At 44.0% G+C, this 12680-nt stretch overlaps 1 protein-coding gene across 1 annotated transcript in view; it reads right to left on the reverse strand.

The window, feature by feature from the left end:
* Positions 1 to 12275, reverse strand: part of RORA (RAR related orphan receptor A) — a 389816-nt gene extending 377541 nt beyond the window's left edge. The window contains exon 1 of the mRNA XM_064456638.1: positions 12038 to 12275. Coding sequence (XP_064312708.1) covers positions 12038 to 12209 — 172 coding nt within the window. The 5' untranslated portion in view covers positions 12210 to 12275. The remainder of the gene's footprint in view (positions 1 to 12037) is intronic.
* Positions 12276 to 12680: the final 405 nt, after the last annotated feature.

Here is a 12680-nt window from a genome sequence, read left to right on the forward strand (position 1 = left end):
AAGACAAAGAATTCATATAACACATTAGCACAACATCTATGGTGAAAGCATTTACTCAGAGCTCATTGGAAACAATAGGTTGCTGAAGCAAACCTGTGAGATTTAACTGAGACCCACCACGCACTAAAATACTTTCTATTACATTCCACAGTAAAGACAGGATCACAGAATATTAGTATATGAGCTGCTTAGGGGAAATAAGGCAGTAAATTCCCCTCCCCTCAACAGCCACTGTAGCTTCCCCCACTACTCCAGTCTTTTTCTAAAAAAATTTTTTTTTCAGGCCTCTCTCCAAATCAGTCATCTTTCCTTTGTGCCCTTTCATTACACTTCTTCCTTAAGTGCCACGTCTTTCTTTTACTGTTCATTACCCAAAACTACCCTGCTCCCCCTTTGGCTTCATTTACTTCCTTTCTGGGTTTCTTTTTACATTTTCTATTGCTGCGTTTCCAGAGCTGAGTTTGCTTCCAGTGTGCATTCTGCTGTGTGCAGAGAAAAGCATTGTAACGAAATATTTTCAGTATATTGGCACAAGTCCCCACCTAGGCACTTGTGATCATTTGCTCTCAAATCCCTAAAGACATTCTGCTTTGAACCTCTGCTGTGGAAAAGAAAGGATATGTGGAAGAAATTCAGAAGAGACTTGCCAATTGCAGAGATCTGTGACAAGCCATTTCTACAGTCTTTAAACTGAGCTGAAAACAACAGGAAGGTGAACTGGGGAACGTCAGCCGGCCATTTTCAGCTCATGGCTAGAACAGAGAAGCCCACCACTGGGACTAAGTACAGCCTACTAAATGGAAGCTCATAGCTATCTGTAAACCTAGCTGCTCTGTTGATCCTGGCTTCATCCAGAATCTGTTGTCCTCATCCCCTCTAAGGTGAACATTGTATGCGGAGCATTCTTTGGAGAATTGAAACCAAAGATTTTAGTGACAGAACTCCTTCAGCCTGTTTCTAAGAGATGCAAGCACTGCTGTGGAAAGTTAATGACTAGCTAGAATTTTAGAAGGATTTTGCTTTAAAAAAAAAAATTGTCTTCCCTTGTTCTTTTGCATAGCCTTGGAGATTACACTACTAGTCATACTAAAGCATATCTGGGACACTGCTGACCTAGTATGATAATTTCAGTATTATGGTCAAAAAAATTAACAAGTCCAACTTCTCATGAACTAGAGCCAGGAATCTCTAAAAAGAGGTGAAGTGGTATAGTGTAATTTACCCAGAAAATAAAAAGTGAAGATAATTCAGTTATACAGTCAAACCCTGTTAGAAGCAGCCAAAACAGCATAAACAGATTTTGACAACTAGCCAAAATCTAGAGAGATAAATACCAATAAGCCAGGTCACCTCAACAGTCAGCTTTCTAGGTTTTCTACAGGTAAGTCCCTAAAATTTGTTCTCTATTCACTCCCTCCTTCTTCTCCATCAGGAAACAGAAAAGACTTTTTGATTGTTATAAGTATAGAGCTAGGATTTCAGCAATTATAAAATAAAACTTTCAGTAATCTTAGCAAACACATTCCATATGCAGCGACAGACAAGTGCAACTCAAGTTCCGTACACGAGGAAATTCTTGCTCATCTCCTAACAGCTGTTCTTAAGTAAGGATATAAATTCTTCTCCAGCAACAGAGCCACACTATGATCCTGCATGCAAAATTATAGCAAGGTAACAATACATCTGCAAAAGTAATTATAACTACTCATCCAGCCCTACCTACCCTGAAAACAACAGTCAATTCATCTTTTTTTCCAAAGTCAATTTCATTGGTATTAGAACTTCGTATTTTTCTTAAACAATTTCACAATGCAGTTCTTGATTACTAGCAACTCTCCCTCTGTCTTTACTACACATACACCCCTAGCTCTGTACAGTGAAGTAGTATTACTGACATCAACAGAATCATTCATGACACTTCGTATTAAACACACATAAAATCTACCTGGACTTTAGTAAAGCCTTTGACACTGTTTCCCACAGCACCCTCCCAGAGAAGCTGGAGGCTCATGGCTTGGACAGGTGTACTCTTCACTGCATGAAAAAACTGGCTGGATGGCTAAGCCCAGAGATTTGTGATAATTGCAGCTAAATCCAGTTGGCGGCTGGTCATGAGCGGGGTTCCCCAGGGCTCAGCGTTGGGGCCGGTCTTGTTTAATATCTTTGTCAGTGATCTGGATGAGGGGATCGAGTGCACCCTCAGTAAGTTTGCAAACAACACAAAGCTGGGCAGGAGTGTTGATCTGCTCAAGGATAGGAAAGCTCTACTGAGGGGCCTGGACAGGCTGGATCGATGGGCCAAGGCCAATTGTATCAGTTTTAACAAGGCCAAGTGCTGGGTCCTGCACTTGGGTCACAACAACCCCATGCAACGATACAGGCTTGGGGAAGAGTGGCTGGAAAGCTGCCTGGCAGAAAAGGACCTGTGGGTGTTGGTTGACAGCCCCCTGAATCTTGCAGATTCATGTTGATGAAAATCCAATTACTTCAGCTTTTAAAAGTACACTTGACTTTAGCAAAAAATAATATACCATTACAAACATCAAGAGTGTTGAATGATAATGAAATCTGGGCTGCATTAGACGAGTGTGGCTAGCAAGTCAAGGGAGGTTATCCTCCTCCTCTACTCTGCTCTAGTGAGGCCACATCTGGAGTGCTGCCTGCAGTTCTGGGGTCCCCAGCCCAATAAAGACAGGGAACTGCTGGAGAGAGTCCAGCAGAGAGCTACAGATATGATCAGGGGATTGGAGCATCTCCCTTATGAGGAAAGGCTGAGAGACTTGGGTTTGTTCAGCCTGGAGAAGAGTGAGGGGGGATCTTATCAATACTTATAAATATCTGAAGGGCAGGTGTCAAGAGGATGGGGCCAGACTCTTTTCAGTGGTGCCCAATGACAGGACAAGGGGCAATGGGCACAAACTGGAACACAGAAAGTTCCACCTCAATATGAGGAAAAACTTCTTTATTGTGAGAGTGATGGAGCAGTGGAACAGGCTGCCCAGGGAGGTTGTAGGGTCTCCTTCCCTGAAGACTTTCAAACCCTGCCTGGGCATGGTCCTGTGCACCCTGCTGTGGGTGTACCAGCTCAAGCAGTGCAGTTGGACGAGGTGATCTCCAGAGGTCCGTTCCAATCCCTACCATTCTGTGATTCTGTGACTTCGCAGTTTGTTTTTTAAAGACTCTCAAAGTGTAAAAACTGGCTGGCCACTGACTGGTTGGCAAAAATGCTTAGAGACTGAAAGTACATGTTCCTTCATCTATTATGCTTCCAAGCATCAACCCTGGAAATAGTTGCTTTTGTGCTTTTGCTAATAGACTTACTTGTACGTGTATTATCTCAGAAACACTATGAGTCAATGTCAGATGTTAATAGTTCGGGGTGTATTTCATTAGAATTTTTAAAAGGCCTCTCTGTAACAACCCAGGCAGTAAAGGACCCTTCCTAACTTCTATAATGACAAGACAAACAACTAACAAAACTTCTCTTGAAGATTACACAAATCAAGTATGATGCAGAGAGAGAAGGGGTTTTTGATATGCTCTAGTTTCCTTTGAGATTGATTTAATTTTATTCTATTTTTTAACGTACACAGGATTTAGACAATGCTTTATCCTGGCAGTTTTTGACTTCAAGTATTAACAAAAGCTGTATTTTAGCCCATCTTATCAAATCACAAGACTTCTTTCAAAGGAATAGTTTGAACCTTACCTTTCTGCCCTTAGTTAACAGATGTAATGCAGCACAGCCCTGTAACTGATTTACATTTGGTACAGACTTTGGCAAAGCCATCTATCTCTCAGTTCATAAAAAGACATTTTTTTCCCACCTCTACCTTTGAAGAGAAACTATGAGGGGGAATCCTTCTTTAAAGTATTGTCACACTTCCATGACAGGAGGAAAATAAAACCTATAATCTTTATTTCACATGCCTTGGTCTTGGTTTTATCTTTGACTGTATCTAACAGACCTCGTTTCAGTACCAAAACAGTCAAGTCAAGCTCCACTAATATGTAATTTAAGTCTTCTCCATGGTGTCTACAGTTTTGCATACATATGTATTTCGGAAGTGTATGGCATACATTTCTGCATAACTATGGAAAGAAATTCCTTTCTCATATGTGAGGAGTTGGCAATGCTATGGGATGCATACTTGATAGCACTTATGCCAAACGGTCTACGTCTGGGTTCTTTGTTTGGGTTTGTTTGGGGGTTTTTTAATATTCTTTCAGCCGTATTTTCAAAGCCAGCTGCAGCCTTCTTGGCCATATATTCAACATTCATCACACAAATCACCTCTTTGGATGAGGTCACCCTTTTAAAGGTTTTTTATGCAAGTAAAAAAGGGGGTGGGGGCTCTGTGTTAAGCTCCCTTCTAGGAGTCCAAGAGTTTTCATTTCTAGTGCTGCTGTATATTAAACACTTTAAATCCATTTGAGCAGTTGAAGAACTAAAGCACACAGACATATTGTCAATTAATGCTGTAAATATCCCACAGTCTGTACAAAATGGAACATTTAAAAAGAACAGCAGCACCACAGTTTTTCACTCCGTGATCACTACACCTGCCTCATTAATCTCATGTACCCATGTGAGGTAAATACATAGTACAACTATAAACTAAAAATCAATAAAACCTTTAAAAAGGTTTAATTTGATTCTACAAGGGAGGTTATAATAATCCAACTCCGCTTTCTCACATTCTGCAAGCAATTTCTCTCAGCTCAGTTTCAACTGCTAACTTTGTTCTCCGTCCCGCTATCTATCATGCTGTTATAATGCCAGCTCAAATACTGTTTGTAACAGCACAGCAATTTCTCAGAAGTAGCCAGCTTCATAGTGTGTTCCTTTAGAAGTCCATAGAAATTATTAAATTACAAATGAAAGACTCTGCAGTTGGTCATGATTACTGAAACATTTATGTACATTCAGTTGATCATGAATTTTAACTTTTGTTCCTTTACAGATCTTCTGTTTATATTCTGTTTTGCTAGATTACATGGGAAGTGAAATTGAAGACAACTGGAAAAGAGCTATGTTTTCCCCATACTCCCCAATACCCTCAAAATAAAAGACTGGGACACCCACCTCCCCCATCCCCTTCTGGCTTAGTGTCAACAGATTCCCTACAACCATTTTTAAAACCTCTGTTAATATGAGTACTTTTCACATACAGCAGTCCAACTCACTATTTAAAGAATGCAATTGCACAGGAATCTGCTTTAAAAAGCAAGACCTGCAACATCCCAGTGTCCCCCCCAGTCTGCAAAATTTCACATAACAGCATGGGACAAAGCAATTAATACATCTAGAAATACCTGAGGAAAACATTGATCATTCAGCAACTGGTGATCACAATGGGGTAAGCAGCAGGATCTTTGATTATCTCACTGCTGGGGGTATTGTTTTCAGGAAGGTATTTCTAACCAATTTCTTGATCATACACTGCCACTGAAAATATCTAGTAATTTTCTACAGGAATAGAGCTGTTTGACCCAATTCCAATGCAGATAATTATATTATCTGTACCTAAAAATCCCTCTGAGTGTTTCAATCAGGTATGGTATTCTTTGCTTTCTGTTCTGATCTGCTTAGCATGGCTGAGCACCATTAAACAGCTGTCAGATTCCACACAAGAAGTGGCTGGATTTCAGTAATAAGCAAAATGGTTCCCAATAGTGTTTAAAACACCTGGGGATCCTTCCAAATGAACAGTGCAATGAGGCTAAACTATAAGATTAAACTGCTGTAAAATAAACCCCACAATTTCTTCATAAAAGTACACACCCTAATACATTAAGTCTCTGAAGAGCTCAGTTGTTGCTGACAATGAATCATACCTAGATGAAACTTCATATAAGAGTATGAAGAATAATTCACAACCTTTACATTCAAGAAATTATACAATTAACTCCTCGTGACATACAGCCCAAGCTATTCTCGTGTTTCTATCAGCACAGACCATCTACAACCAATATGCTAAACCATGAGTCAGAGAACAGAGCTCAGTATGTTAGTTCAGCTATCACAAAATACAAAAACAGCATCTTCTTCATTTTCAGTCCAAGGCAATTTTATAATCAACATTTAAAGAAGTAAGCAAACTAACTGATCATGAAAGCAGTTAGTTAGAAGCAAGAAGAGGCTTTCTAATCATCAGAACAGCAAAGCTGTAGAAGTGCCACCTATCAGAACACCAGGGCCAAAAAAGCTAACAACCCTTAAAATTAAGTTTGATCTGCTTCTCACACAAATTGTGTAACACTGATCTAGTGACAGTAGAGGATTTAGACTCTGCTCTGCAGGGCCCTCCTCTACATATCTATAAGAATCTGTGCAGGTAAGGAGGCAAGGATTGTCTGCCAGCTGTGGATATATATAATCTTAAAGCTAACAGCTCTGTAAAATACATTTCCAGAAGTGACTATCAAGGCTACAAAGACTGTCTCAGCAATAGATGAAACACAAGATACTTGAAAAAGGAATGAGAGTAAGAGAAAACAAGACAGCAGAACTCTGCATATGGTGTGTGGAAGCTTCCATGCATCCAAGTTTCTCAAACACCTTACGTATAGGAACTCCCTCTTCTATAAAACCCACAGAAATTCGGAAAACTACAGAACCTCCCTGGAGAGGTCAGGTCGAGGTGTAAGTGTACTGTGATAGATAAATAAAAAATTCAGCTCCACTTGAGAAGCAGCCACTGCTTCTCTCCCACAATATCCTGCCCCAAGGCACTGAGATGACAGGAAGTCTTTGACAGTACAGGTGCCTATAACTAAAAGGTCTAGGATGGACAGACAGCTGAGGAGGTGACAATTGCCTCCTAGTACAGAAATGGAAGGCCCTAAGTCAAGTGTATTGTTCCATTTTGACAGCTCCCTGTAAACTATCTGGGCCCAGCATTCCCCTTTCCCTTCCCCTGCCTTACACAACTGCAAGACACCAGTTACTGCTGCCTCCAACTACAGCCCTTTTGCTTCATGTTTAGAAGCAAGGAAGCAGAGAGTCTTTAAACAATCCTTAAGCTACACAGCATCCAGACTTCTCAGTATGTCTAGATATACCCCCAATTTTCATTTTTATTTTTTTATTTATACCTGTTCCTATAACTGTGTGCCACTGAAAACAGTCTTAAAAATGTTTCAGCAGAGAATGGATCACCTGTTCACTAATTAATGTCACAGGTGATAGGGATATTGCAGTAATTTAAAACTAGGTAAGGTTTTTCCCCTCTCTTTTTCATTGGGATAGCTCTTGGATTAAATCCACTGAGATCGAGTCATTCCAGATTTTCCTCAGCACACATTTTTATAACTTTGAAAACAAATACTAGAAGAAGAAAAAATAAAATAAAAAAAAAGACAACCTCCTCAAGCCAAAATTGCCCTTCCCATTCAAACGCAGAACTATACCCAAAACTGAAATTGTCACACAGCCCATTAATCTCAATTACAAAACATGTTCTTTATTCAGTAAAATTACAGCATTTGGTTGAATGGTAACAGTATTTACATACTGGTTTATGAGCTCCTGAGATGTTTCTCAAGCAAATAAAATAAGAGACTAGGTTACAGTTTATTGAAATAGAACTGCGTTGTACCTAAGAGAACAACATACTGCTGCTATTATTGCTCCTATGCTACAAACATTTAAAACTATGTTGTCCTTCAAAGGATTCATAGCACTTTTCATTTACCAAAATAGGACTAAATCAGTGGTGCACGCAGAATAGCCCCCAGTGATGACAAAGGCAACCCAAAGAATCTACAGAAAACATACAAATTTATAAAATTCAGAGTACTCCTGAAAACAATACATGAAATTTTGTGCTGCAGCTATGCTCCATGGAATAGTCTGAATCCAAAAATGGAGAAACTCTAGCAATACAGTCTTTTTAAAGAAAAGACTACCACAAACCTACTGATGTCATCATTAATGATGTCACAACCCTACTCGTGGAGCATCACCCAAATTAAAACAAAACACAAAAAGCAAGTCCCCTCCTCCCCCCAACCTATCAGTAGAGAAAGGATCAGGTTGAACAGATGACATGATAATAAATTCCAAAGGCTTCTGGAAAACAGCAAATACTCTCAGTGCCTCAAAAGTGATAAAACGTGAACAAGTACCTGCATAGCTGCAGCTTTCTATTATTAAACATGAAGCATCATAAAAATATTTATACATAGCATCTTCCAATGATGTAAGAGCTGCTTTTAATTTCTTTTTCTGCAAGACATTCTCTGTTGATTGACTTACCACTGAGACCAAGAGCTCAGTTCCAAAAAACCAGAGCATTGTTTATTAGATTAAAAAGCTTTTTATATACTTCTTATTTTTAATGAGACAATAGTTGTCTACTAAAATATAGTTTATTCAATCACAACTAATAGAACATTATGCCTTAGACTGCAGCATGGGGAGAACTCTGTGGATGTCAAAGCCTGCAAAGAGAAATGACTGGCACTTAGCAGTCTCAGTCCAGGGCCAGAGCTCGTGAGTGAAGCATTCCTCCTACTAACCACGGCAAACCACAAACTCCTGTCGCAGAACACATGCTGACCGAAATTCAACCTGCTGGACAGTGACTGCTCTTAGGAAAATCTTAACAATTAGTGTCAGCAGTAAAAATATCCTTTTATCCATTTCCTGCTTTTGTCTATGTATGGTGTCAATTTTCTAAGGATCAATTTTTATATCAGACTGCAGGTAATTTTCTGAAACATGCAGGTATGCATGCATGCTCCTATACACTAAATATATCAGGTAACGATTCTCCATTTGAAGGGTGCTTTTGGTCACTCCTGCATTTATGTTTTCAGTGAAGCGTTCTACATAGCAATACAAACAGCATAACCTTAGCAAAATAAAAAATCAAGTTATGTAAGGATCTGGCACTCCGAATATGTCTGTGTATCAAGGAACAGGGTATTTTGAAATGCTAGCATTGTAATAACTGAAGCTTCACTTAAGAATTTATTCCACAACAAACTTTCCCCACTTCTTTATCAACAATCTTATTTTCTTCATTCCCTAGGTAAACTGGTTATTATAAACTCCGAAATATCAAAGTGGTTCTACAGCAGGTGCAGCTATGAAAATAAATTTATGAAAAAATATTTCTAGTGGTTTAGAAGGTTTGCTAAATCAAACAACAAGGATTTTTACACTTAGAGAGGTGTGTGCATGTGTATGTATATCTAAGTATCTGTATATTTTTATCACTACTCCATACAGATTGCACAAGAGCGCAGACCTGCTAGCTTACAACATGTTGCAGAATCATGACCCAAACAGGTAAATTCTTTAACTCAGTACACAGCTGAACATATAAGTTTATAAGGTAGCTGTTCTAAAAATAATTCCACCTATACTGGTCACACATTAAGGTCACATGGTTGCCATAAGAATAAAGGACCATACTAAAAAAAAGGCAAGAAATAAAATACTATTTCAATAGCTTAAAACAAACAAACAAACAAAAAACCCACCACATAAAAAACCAACCCCAGAGCTACAAGTCTATAGAGACACCCAACACTTAACCCATCAGTCCTGATTTCAAGGAGACCAAACTGTTAATACTGTCATGTTTTCCTGCATGGTTCTGCATCTTCAGGATTGAACTATTAGAAAGGCATAATCAGCCTGTGTGTAGTGTGTAGGTCAACTTAATTCCAATACACTAATTTGTGCAACATTAGCACCGAATGCCAGCTCCAATTCTCTTACTGTTTGCACTCTAGGAGTAGGCTTGTATTTTCTGCCAACTCCATTACATCATCCGAAAAACCTCAAACATTTCTTCCCCCCCCCCCCCCCCCAAATCCCTTCCACTCTCCTTTTCCTGTTCCCTCCCCAAGCCCGTTACCGCCGTAAGCTTTATTTCACTTTAAATCCCGCAAAGCCCCCGCTCCCGGGAGCCCTCGCTATTGTGCAGCACACGGATGCCTCCCTCCATCGCTGACCTTCGCTTCTTCATTCAGCCGGTTACATAACCCGGTGCCTGCCTGCCTGCAGCAAGCGTGAGCCCCGGCGGGTGTCAGCCTACGTCCGCCCCTGCCTGACCCCCCTCCCCTCTTTAATCCCGGGGAGGAGGGACATATGGGTCACCAGGTTAGCAGTACCAAAGCCTAAACAATTCGGGACCGCAAAGAAAACATCCTAGCTGCTGGAACCGCCTGGTTCTTCCCAGGTCCCGTCCCCGTCCCCCCCCTTTCCGCATCGACACAGAAGCGACAGCCGAGCGTTACATAATTGATGGGATCCCAAAGTTCCCCCCTCCCCGAGCCCGCCGGGTCCCCGCTCCCCGGCAGCGCCATCTGCCCGCGCTGCCGGAGCCCTTGGCCGGGGGAGCCGGGGCGGGGAGGTTGTATAACACCCACCAACTACGACCGCTCCGCAAACATCCAGAGAACTCCCGACAAATTAAGGACATTTTTCTCCAGTGTTTCTGATTAACCTCGTTACATAAGGCGCTTGCATTCCAAATGCACTCTCGCAAGCTCTAAATATACCCCGCGCGGCCAAAAGCTCCCTGCACACACGCCCGTGGCCACCCGGCCTCCTCCGGCCGAGCCCGCTCCTCCTCGCCTCGGCACCCGCCTAACTGCGCGCTCCCTCCTCGCAAATCGCCTCTAATTAAATGTTTCGGCGTGCCATCTCGATGGCTTTTACTGTACGCGGATTCCCTGAGTGGGAAGCTGCCTGGGAACGGGGGGTGTGGCCAAAAGAGGAAAAAAATACTGTAAAACACAAGCCAACACATGATCAGCCATATTCCAACCTACAACCAAAAAACCCTCCGTCCGAGGAGAGACGGGCTCCCTACGGCCGCCGGCGGCCGGCCATCGCCGCGCCGGCCCCGGCGGGGGCTGCCGCTCCCGCCGGGCACACACTTTTCTCCGCCTGCCGTCTCTTTCAACAGCCGTGTGTATTATTACATAGCGTTATTTAATTAATTTTTACCCATCACCGAGTGATTTTTACCGAGCGAAGCCTCTCTAGCGCGCTCTCCACTCTCGTAGGAGCAACGCTTCATAAATTATTTACAAGTCATTAAAGCGGCAGCCTTCCCCCTCTCGCACGTCTCGGCAAACTCCGGCGATGTTTGAAGCCGGCGCCCCTCGCCATGCCCACGGCGGGAGCGGGAGCGCCCGGCCCGCTCCACTCCGCTCGGCTCCGCTCCCCCGGCAGCCAAACTCCTCAGCACCTTCGGAGCTAACCCGCACGACTGAAAGACGCAATAATCTAAGGCAGGAGCGGGCTAGGCAGTCAGCGACTGAAAAGCCGGGCTCGGTTGTTTGCTTGCAGCGCTTTATTTGGGCGGGGGGGGGGGGGGGGGGGGGGGGGGGGGGGGGGCGAAGGAGAGTCCACGGAGGCAGAGAGACCCTCTGCGAAGTTGTGCACGTCCAAGAAACAACAGCAGCTACGAGATCCTCCACTCCGCAAGGAAATAATTTTTAAGATACACTTAAATGAATTAAGGGAAAACAGCGCGCAAGAGAGTGAATAAGTCACCCGCAAACCACAAATCTCCTGTTTAATCACAGATCCCCCATTCAAAACAAGCCACAGCACACCAGTTGAGAAACTGTCAAAAGGAGACAGACGAGGGGGAGAAAAGGGTGGGGGGAAGGAAGGACACTGCAGCTTTAAAAGTTTGTTCCCTTGAATCCCAATACTCCTGCTGTTGCTTTATATATTTATAAAATTATGTAATTTCAGAGGCACGGTACCCATCCGGATACCACGGGGAGTAAACGAGAGAGACAGGAGAGCACCAAACACCGCTCAATATTTTCATCGCATTTGTCCCTCCTCCTGCAGCAATTAAAAGAAGCTATAAAAGTTTGCAAGGTTTTGCAGGGGGTAGAAGCGTAGCTTGTTTGCGTACGCGTCTTCAACAAGCACGAGCAATAAAACAGAGGATTAAATCGCTGCATTTCCCCTTCTGCCTTACCCCCCTCTTCCTATTCCCACCCACCCCCCGATCCCACTCCCCCGACCCCCTCCCCCTTCCCCAAGTCTCCCTACCTCTGCTGCTGCTGCTGCTGGAGTAGCTCTGCCTGCGGACGGGAGCCGGCACATCGCTTTTCCGGGCAGGCTCCAGGTTCACCGGGGTGTCCCTGGCGCCGGCGGCCGCCTCGGAGACGCTGCTACCCGGCTCACTGGCTGCTGGATCGGGGGCTGCCGGAGCGGACTCCATGTTTTTCCCAATGTAGATCGCTTGGAGATGGCGAGCTCCTACACTCCCTCTATCTTCTGTTTCCAGCGCAACTCTATGGTAGGAAAGCAGAAGGGAGAGAGCGAGCGCGATCCAGATGGGATGTGAGCTTGCCTGGCTGTGACCACAAGCAGCGCTAGCGAGAGCTGCACACCCCCCCGCCCCCGCACCCCCCGCGCTCCGCCGCCAGCCGCGCACCCCGCGCCCGCCATCGCCGCCCTCCGGGGTGGCCCCGGACCCTGCCACGGCCACCGACTCCGGCCCCGGCCGCCCGCCGGGGCGGGGGCGGCCTGCGAGGCGCCTCACGGCCGCGGCAAGAAGGGGTGGCGGCGCCGCTGCGGGCCCCCAGCGGGGCCGGGGGAAGAGAAGGTGCTGCTGTGGGCCGCGGCGGGCGGGACCGCCATCCGGCTGGGACCCACGACCCGATGCGCCCAGCGGGGTCAGCGGGCCCGC

The sequence above is a fragment of the Phalacrocorax carbo genome, chromosome 7, assembly GCF_963921805.1.
Source record: "Phalacrocorax carbo chromosome 7, bPhaCar2.1, whole genome shotgun sequence".
NCBI classification, from domain to species: domain Eukaryota; kingdom Metazoa; phylum Chordata; class Aves; order Suliformes; family Phalacrocoracidae; genus Phalacrocorax; species Phalacrocorax carbo.